General features: G+C 40.2%; 2 protein-coding genes across 3 annotated transcripts; one reads left to right on the forward strand and one right to left on the reverse strand.

The window, feature by feature from the left end:
• Nucleotides 1-2,385: 2,385 nt before the first annotated feature.
• tmem216 (transmembrane protein 216) lies at nt 2,386-5,502 on the reverse strand. 2 transcript variants are annotated; one of them, XM_080908035.1, is made up of 6 exons: nt 5,213-5,265; nt 3,998-4,011; nt 3,818-3,911; nt 3,114-3,206; nt 2,619-2,820; nt 2,386-2,525 (listed from the first exon to the last, which is right to left on the reverse strand). In XM_080908035.1, the coding sequence occupies exons 1-6, from the start codon at nt 5,220-5,222 to the stop codon at nt 2,510-2,512; spliced, it is 429 nt and encodes a 142-aa protein (XP_080764161.1). In that variant the 5' UTR covers nt 5,223-5,265; the 3' UTR covers nt 2,386-2,509. The 2 variants fall into 2 exon arrangements, with proteins under 2 accessions (XP_080764161.1, XP_080764160.1); XM_080908034.1 differs by lacking the exon at nt 3,998-4,011 and having other exon boundaries at nt 3,818-3,890; nt 5,213-5,502.
• A 129-nt stretch (nt 5,503-5,631) lies between these two features.
• On the forward strand, nt 5,632-8,747 carry tmed9 (transmembrane p24 trafficking protein 9). Its single transcript, XM_080908033.1, has 5 exons — nt 5,632-5,836; nt 6,597-6,697; nt 7,311-7,436; nt 7,545-7,691; nt 8,566-8,747. The coding sequence occupies exons 1-5, from the start codon at nt 5,647-5,649 to the stop codon at nt 8,713-8,715; spliced, it is 714 nt and encodes a 237-aa protein (XP_080764159.1). The 5' UTR covers nt 5,632-5,646; the 3' UTR covers nt 8,716-8,747.
• The last annotated feature ends 6 nt before the right edge of the window (nt 8,748-8,753 follow it).

The raw sequence follows: 8,753 nt of genomic DNA on the forward strand, positions 1-8,753 counted from the left end.
CACAGAGAAAAAAAATATTAATACATTATATAGAATTAATTAAAAATGATAAACAGAAAGAATTTTATAGGAAAAAATGAATAAAGACAAAAATAATGTCAGAAAGGGAAACAAATGTCCATTTAAAAAAGAGATACCTCTAAATTATTAATAATAAATGCTTGAACTCTGAATACCATATGTCATAATGGTAATATAAATTAGAATGAAAAATTTCACATATTAATAATGTGTAAAAAGAATGAAAATAAATAGAATGTCTGCAAATAATAATCAAAGGTCTGTAAAATACTGTTAAATAATCCCAAAACATTTTTAAATTAATACAATTTACCAAAATAAATAAATAAATATCTGAATAATTTAAAAAACATAATTTCATAGTTTTGAGGCAAAAACAAAAAAACCCCAAACTGATTAACTGATGATTAATGTTGTATGAAAAGTTATTTTTAATAATTACGTGCGGAGTGCATGTGCATAAAAAATGTATGAAAATACATAAAATGTGTAAAAAACATTAACAAAATTCCTGCAAAGTAGAAATGAAGTAGAGGTCATTTATTTTCCAGCTGCCTCGCTTTGAATTCCCGCCTTTGGAGCCGTTTTTCTTTCTTTGAACTCATCATGATAACAAGCGCTGATATGTCAGTGCAGCTAATCTCAGGCTTTAATCCCAGTAACACATCGCCTCCGTGCTGCATCACCTGCTCCTCCTCGGTCTGATCTCTATTCGATCGATCTGTGACGGCTCTTCCTTAGTTGATCACTTCATTCACTGACACCTCGACTTCTGTGAGGTAGCTGATGCGTGGCTGACCTCAGCAGACCTGTGCGAGAGTTCAGTTCATCTGTTTTCAACTTTTTGAATTCTTCTTTGCTCATTTTAATATTTTTACTGCATTTAAACTTCTTAAACTTGGATTAGAGATGTGTTTTAATTCATAGACAAACAATATATTAACAACTTGAACATACTGATAAGATGCCTTTGTTTTCCCCACCTTTTATTATTGCACTGCTCTAAAGAGCGCACCAGGACTTTTAACCTGTAAATGGAGCTTATGTAGGTGAGAGCGGTGTGTCATGTATCATTCTGGTGTTTATCATTTTAATGACCACAAATTTACTGTGGTTCCTCCACAACAATAAGTTAACACAACAAAACACACCTGTCAGCTTTTCTTGTCTTCTGAAACTGGAATGAAATGTTCCCATCTTTAAAGCATCATTGGTCAGCTTCTGTTTTAACTGTGTAAAATATATCAAAAGACTTGAAGAGTAAAAAATGCTAAAAAGCTTTAAAGGTGGGGTGGGTTTTGATTATCGATTTATCGATTAAAATCGATTCTAACTTAGATAACGTGATATTGATTCATTAAAATCATGAATCGATTTTTTAATATAAATTTATTTTGCCCGAAATGCCAGAATCTCAGGTTAAACCTCACAAAATTTAAACCACCAAACAACTAAAACAGTAAATGAGAGCAGTAACACAGATTCTTCACAAAGATGTAAACACAAAGCGCGGACCCGCCGACGCATCAGAATCAGTGAGATGTCGCCTTTCTTACCCGATGGCACGGACACGGTCGGGGCTGAAAGCCGACAGCTCGCTGATACTGATGTTTCGGCGATGCCGTTCAATAAACTACTGAACAAATTTTAACTTTTTAAAATTATGCGCAATTGCAAAACGCTTAGCTGTGTCTCTAATAAAACCTCTGTAACTTTGCTCTCAGCAGCATCAGGTAATGTTCATATGTTGAGTTATAAAAACCCAGGCCAGGAAAATCTCCTTCATGTTTTTCTGTGTTTTATCTTCAGCTACTTTGACACAAAGGAATCTGCTGTGACGTTCACACCTTTGATAAAGTCTCACAAGTGTCAGCTTTCTTTTTATAGATACAAAAATATGGAAATGTACTGATGCATGATCTGAATTATAATATTTCGGACTGTCTGAGGCAAAATTTCCCCGATTCAAATCGAATCGAGTCGTGGATCAAATCAATTCTAGAAATCAGTGACAATACCCAGCCCTACTTTAAAGACCGCCCAGATGGCGTGTTTTACTTAACACATTCATGAGCATCTCAGTAAGAAGCTGAGCAATGCTTCGACTTCCTGTTGCAGACAGTTCATGCGGACATCCACGCGGCCACCGGGAGCTGCGGAGGTGGTGCGGGAGATCCAGAGGGATCACAAGGACCAGAGGATCGGTGTGTCGGTGGAGCGTGATGAAGACACCAGCTGGCTAACTACACCTTTGTTGTAAAGGCTAATAGTTTATAGTCTGTATATAAAAGATATAAGGAGCCGACCTTCAGTTTAAACTTCATTCTGATTGAAAAACTTTTAAAAGGAAACACTGGAGATGAATTAATTGTGACGTAGAAATCAGAAAGTTTATTTACAGAAACAGTTTCATGAAGGTAAAAAACTTGATCAAACATGGCAGATATTTACAGAAACCTCTGCTGACTCATCCTGTGGCGTTTGCTCCTCAGTACACTTTGGCCCTGCGGAAGAAGACGTAAAGTATGAACTTTAGTATTTAAAGAAACGACTAAGATTTGTACCGACCCAAAAAGCTCACACGAGGACGCCGTCACCTGGAGAAGGCAGATATGGAGATGAGCCCGAGCAGGAACTCGAGGCCGTAGAAGCAGAGCAGCACGGCGTTGAGCAGGAACTCGAGGCGCAGGATGAAGGTCTGCAGCAGAAGGTAGTACACGGCGAGCGCGGTGCAGGGAAGCAGGACAAAGAGCGACACACAGGAAGCCAGAGAGCGCTCGCACAGGTTTCCCTTCCAGCCTGGATGGAGACGCAGTTTGACACTCAGTTTGTGACGTGCATGTTGTGTGTGTGTGTACGACATGTTCTTGTGAAGCACTTTGTTGTCAGACACATAAATGTCTGAGGCGACTGTTGTTGTGATTTGGCGCTATATAAATAAAATTGAATTGAATTAAGTAGGAGATGGTAGGAGCAGCAGAGCATGAACTCAAGACAGATAAAAATCATCTTATCTGACTTCTTAAAGGACATGAAAGACCGTTCCTGTTATGAATAAAGATTTATTCAAAATGAGACGTGACTTTGCTCACCATAAAAGATCCGCAGAATCTCAAGAGCGAGGAAAAGCAGCAGCAACACGACGTCCAGAACCAGGTTATCTGACGGGTACGGCAACAAAACTCCTGCAGAGAGCAGACATCAGAACGCCATCAACATCAATATGACCCCATCATCATCAGCCTCTCCATCTAACAAACACCATCATCTTCATCACCATCATAATCCTCTCCTCCGGTTTAAACTGTGGAGGCTGTTAATTGGAATTAACCTGTTTAGATAAAGTTCCACAGCTACAGTGGACCCACGTATGACTTCTTAACAAAGTGAGTTTCAGGCTGCAGCTGAACAAAAGCAGGATATTAAGCTTTTTTTAATGTAAAAATAAAATCTTAAGTTAAATGTGTCTCGATCTTAAAAAATAAAAGCACTTTGGACTGAGTTCAGACTTTTGTGGGTTAGGCGTACATCAGCAGACCTCCTGAAGGACCCAGATTTCGTGGTTTATTACACGCCGGGCTACAACTGTGCACTTTCTGAGCTTGGAAGCTTCGACGGTAAATCAAGTGCACCTCAAACTCAGTCCCAGTTCAGCTCGAGCTCACAGCGGTCGGTCAAAAAACCTAATTCTCTGTCTTATGTAATCGTCTGTGTGAACGGCACCATTTCTCAAACTCTGTCTCTGAGTTCTGCGCTGCAGGAGAAAGAGGAGGTAGAGGAGGATGCTCTCACACACCTTTATAGATGAACATGAGGACCTCGGCCAGGTAGAAGGCAGCAAAGTACCAGCTGTTCAGGTAGAACAGCACCTGCAGAGGAGCGGACGAGAGCTAATGAAGAGGAGGTCAAGGAGAAACAACAGCAGACACAAAGTCACATGACCTGCAGCTCTGCGTTAGAGTCAGGTGAAGGATACGATTGGTTGGCTCTCTGCAGGAAAAAAAAGTGGAAACAAGAAGCAGAGGAGTGAGTTACAGACCACAAACAGGACAGATCAGATTATTGATTAACCTGCTGATTGTATTGGTGATCTTGATAATATTATTAATGATATAAAATATTTAAATATTTATTTAAGTGATTTTGTTGTACACACAGATTTGCAGGTGTGCTTTCTTTCTTCTGTCTCTTTTGTCATATCTTTGACATTTCTAATGTCTGTGATTACTTTTACTGCATTTAGTAATTTATTTATATTCTTGTATTATTCTATTCTTTATAAAGCAGCTTTGAGGTCCAGGATGTCTGAACTGAGGATTGTCGTTCATGCATCTATGTCATCACTTCTGAATTATTGCAATTTTCAAATTTCTTTGTTCTCTTGTCTTAACAAAGCTCCGCGAGAACGTCTGCAGGTCATTCACAGTGCCACTGTGAGGGTTCAGACTGAGTCACTGCTGATTCAGCTGCTTCAGAGTGCACTTCCCCTTGTGGGACTAATAAAGGTATATCATATCATATCATATCATATCATATCACTTTAAGAGTATGGTTTTGACTTTTAGAGCTTTGCAGGGACCGGAACCTACGTACATCTGTGAATTTTAACATCCATGCACTGCCAGTAGCTTCAGGTGGTCATGTTGTCAGGCTCTGAGTGTCTGAGATCTGTGGAGTCTTTCAAAAGTCAGACTAAAACTGACATTTTTAAACTTCCCGTTTAATGTGTTATTTTGTGTTGTTTTTTTATAATAATAATAATAATAATAATAATAATAATGGATACTTTATTGATCCCCATGGGGAAATTACTTGTTTTTCTCTGCATTTGACCCATTCACTCACTTTTAGGCTTTAGTATCCTTTTTTCAGTGTTTTCCATGTGGCTAACTGAACTGAAGAGACTAAATAAGGAACCACAGCTGCTATTTCTGTGTAAAAACATGTGCTGCGGTTCTTTATTAGTAACGTTAGCGTCTCTGACTCTGCTGAGGTTTGATGAACTGACAGAAACCTGACGTGTTTGCTGCGCTGACCACGCTCAGCCTGCTCAAAAATAAATAACCATATGCCGTTTTATTCGACCAGTACACTCTCCTGTAAATTCTCCACTGACTTTAACCTATGAAATATTTCACACTTTAACCCTGCACCATCACCGATTTATCAACAACAAAAACCTCACACTCACCGGGCGCCATGTCCGCTTCGGCCCTGTTGCCGTGGATACCGTTTGATTTGTTCTACGCATGTGTGAAAAAGGCTTTTTCCCGCTTTGGTCTTTCACAGTAAAAGACCACAAGATTATTTTGGTCTAACAGTAATGCAAAATAATAATAACAGGTATAACAACCCAGTTTTACTCATGAAATGAAATATTTGTTTTCCTTTGCTAAATTAAATCAATAAATATATATTATATATTTAAACAATGTTTCGTAAAGGCACGTTTTGATTATTTTTTAAGTACAAAACCTAAAAATAAAAGATTAATCATGATAACATTATTTATCATTCATTTTAGAAGCCCAGAGCGTTTAGAACTACGACACCCAGTACCCTCCTGCGGTTAGCCGATTGGCCAGAGTGCCGCAAGGGTTTACGTGGCACTGCTGTGACAGGCGCATGCTCAGTTTGAGTTCCGTGTGTCCCGGCAGGAAGATGGCGTCGCTCCGGATCAGGATGCAGCCGTGTCTGTTTTCAGTTTTACTCCTGAACGTTTTGTGCAGCTTCGTCTCCGCGCTGTACTTTCACATCGGAGAGACCGAGAAGAAATGCTTCATCGAGGAGATTCCGGACGAGACCATGATTATCGGTGAGACGGGGGTGGGGGATCTGTAGGATAATGCTAGCAGCTAGTTAGCCGAGCAGCTAAAGTTTAGTGTGTCGTGTCTTCAAATGTGTGTGTACTTTTTCGAAAGAAATTAAACTTAATTAAAATAAATATTCTAAATAATAGTTCACGATAGCATGATTTATTTTTATAGGAAGGGGGAAAAAATCGAAACTTTAAAGTGTGATTAAAGTTTTCATAAAGGTATTTTTCCATTAAAGAAAGCTGTTGAAATAATAATCCATCAACACTAAGTTTAAAGTGGATCCTTTGGTCCGTTGAATCCTCCTCTATAATTTAATCCAGGTTATATTAAAGGCAAGTTTATCTCAAAGTTAATCAGCCCTCCTCTGTTTGAATGAGAGAAACTACCACATGGTACACACCATCAGCCGGCAGGAAATCTGTCCGTTCAAAAAAAGCTTTTCTTTCAGCATCTTAATCTGCACAATTTTCATCAGGTTAAAGGTTAATTCGGAATCATTTCAGGTGCACCTCCTTTACTAATGCATCTGCAGATAAAGTAAAGCAGTGAACTGAGAGTTAACTTCAGATATAGTGAAGGAGTTTTCTAAAGAAAACAAAGAAAATTCTGTTGCTGTTGCATTTACTGAAACATAAAGTTTAAAACATAAAGAAAAAAGTCGACATATTCAACTGGAAGTTGATAAACTGATGTTGGTTTCAGGTCCAAACCATATTCATTCAAACTGCTCACTAATCAAGCCGTGTGTCTTTGCAGGTAACTATCGGACTCAGCTGTATGATAAGCAAAGGGAGGAGTACCTGCCGGCCACTCAGGGTCTTGGCATGTTTGTGGAAGTCAAAGATCCTGATGACAAGGTGAGCATAAAGTTCATGTACTTAAAGAGTCTATGTGGCGTCATGCTGTCGTGGTTAACGCTCAACTGTACAGCCACATATGCCTCATATGTGAAAGGTCCTCAGATGAAGACCAGGAGGAGACAAAAACACAGACTCAGGAAGTCACAAGCTCCGTGTCAGTCCCAAGCCCGGATAAATGGGGGGATTTCGTCAGCAAGGGTACCTGGAACAAAATAAATCAAACGTGTGGATCCATCCTCTGTGGGGATCAGCTCAGAGTAGCTTATATATTTTGATATGTGCAGTATTTTTACGCCTGGACTGTGCTCGAGGAGCTCGGCAGGATTCACAGTAGTTCAGTTTAAAATGTTCCTCCTTCAGCTCATACTCTGAATCAACATGTATTAGCTCCTCTGCCTTTAAGCCAACTTGTTCTGATTGGCTGCCAAAGCTTTGAGCAACAGGTGGGTGGGGCTTCCTTGCTTTGCGAGATTACAGCGATGCAGGAGAAGGAAAAAAGTGTAATAAACTGAGTTTTCAGAGCAGTCTGCAGCTTTCAGCTCTCAGGAGTTACAGTACAAATGCTGAGACTTCTGCTTGATGTGGAAGATGTTTTGTTTTTTCCCTGCAGGTGATTCTGTCTCGACAGTACGGCTCAGAAGGACGCTTCACCTTCACGTCGCACACACCTGGAGAACATCAGATCTGCCTTCACTCCAACTCCTCCAAGTTCTCGCTGTTTGCCGGCGGCATGCTGGTGAGGAGACGCTCAGACATACAAACGAGAGCTTCAGCAGTTTATTCCTTTCTGTTCTGATCCGTGATGTTCATAACCGCGGTTTGTGATTTTTGTGATGTGTTGCAGCGCGTTCACCTGGACATCCAGGTGGGCGAACACGCCAACAACTACGCTGAGATCGCTGCCAAGGACAAACTGACGGAGCTGCAGCTGAGAGTCCGACAGCTGGTGGAGCAGGTGGACCAGATCCAGAAGGAGCAGAACTACCAGCGGGTCAGTCAGAAACGCCTTGGCGCTTTTTTGTTTTTGTCAGAAACGCATGAAGACCCTGAACATGAATCAGAGCTGCTCATCTCTCAGGCTCTTTGATTTTATGTACACGCCCCAAAAAAATCAGTTTAACAGAACATTTTTACCACTTTACCGGCTGTCAGCACCAGTTTCCTGACAACATGAAGCCTGTACTCTCCACCAGACTCCATTCATTAAAACAGATGTTTTACCTCCTGATGTATTCCTGCCTCAGCTGGTCATTAAATTTATTATGACTTAAAGCACAAAAAGTCACCAAAGTAGAAAAGCAGGAACCCATTTTCTGTTTCTGTCAGTGGAGTCTACATTTATTTAATTCAAATTAGGGCTTTCAGTATTTTATTTGTTCCTGAGTAAATCGGTTTGGCTGAGATTAAATCATCTTGTCTTTATTTTTAGTTAGCACATACCTTAAACACTTAAAGCTGGAAGTTAATGATAGTTATATAAGAGCAGATGCGTGCTGGTGCAATAAGTTGTACGTTTTACGTCCAGTGGATGCATGATCTGATTAGTCGACTAATCGCAAAAATAATCGGTGACTAGTCGACTATCAAAATAATCGTTTTTGGCAGCCCTAGTTCAAATATAAGGTTTATGTTTAAACGTTTAGTTTTTTTTTTTTTTTTTTGCAACTGTAAATGTTCAGACACTGTGTATTGTCATAGCTGTCAAAAATGACAGCGTTAAGGCAAGGCAAGGCAAATTTATTTGTATAGCACAATTCAACAACAAGGTGATTCAAAGTGCTTTACAGAGACATTAGAAACAAAAACAAAGGTTTAACAAAGGTTAAGGTTTAACGGGCGCCCCCTGCCGTCTGTTTTTCCCTCAGTATCGTGAGGAGCGTTTCCGTCAGACCAGCGAGAGCACCAACCAGCGGGTCCTCTGGTGGTCCATCGTCCAGACCCTGATCCTGGTGGCCATCGGTATCTGGCAGATGAGACACCTGAAGAGCTTCTTCGAGGCCAAGAAGCTGGTGTAATCTGGAGTCAGAGGGTGTGCGTGCATGCGTGTGTGTGT

This window comes from Rhamphochromis sp. 'chilingali' (assembly GCF_963969265.1).
Source record: "Rhamphochromis sp. 'chilingali' genome assembly, contig: SCAFFOLD_142, whole genome shotgun sequence".
Lineage (NCBI taxonomy): Eukaryota > Metazoa > Chordata > Actinopteri > Cichliformes > Cichlidae > Rhamphochromis > Rhamphochromis sp. 'chilingali'.

Excerpts from the sequence above, each read along its gene's own strand:
- tmem216 (XM_080908034.1), bottom strand. The coding sequence starts at position 5,272 with ATGCGTAGAACAAATCAAACGGTATCCACGGCAACAGGGCCGAAGCGG. Across the intron at positions 3,891-5,212 it reads CGAAGCGGACATGGCGCCCG|GTGCTGTTCTACCTGAACAG; the intron begins GTGAGTGTGAGG and ends GCTCCTCTGCAG. Across the intron at positions 3,207-3,817 it reads CCTCATGTTCATCTATAAAG|GAGTTTTGTTGCCGTACCCG; the intron begins GTGTGTGAGAGC and ends TGCTCTCTGCAG.
- tmed9 (XM_080908033.1), top strand. The coding sequence starts at position 5,647 with ATGCTCAGTTTGAGTTCCGTGTGTCCCGGCAGGAAGATGGCGTCGCTC. Across the intron at positions 6,698-7,310 it reads TCAAAGATCCTGATGACAAG|GTGATTCTGTCTCGACAGTA; the intron begins GTGAGCATAAAG and ends TTTTCCCTGCAG. Across the intron at positions 7,437-7,544 it reads TGTTTGCCGGCGGCATGCTG|CGCGTTCACCTGGACATCCA; the intron begins GTGAGGAGACGC and ends GATGTGTTGCAG.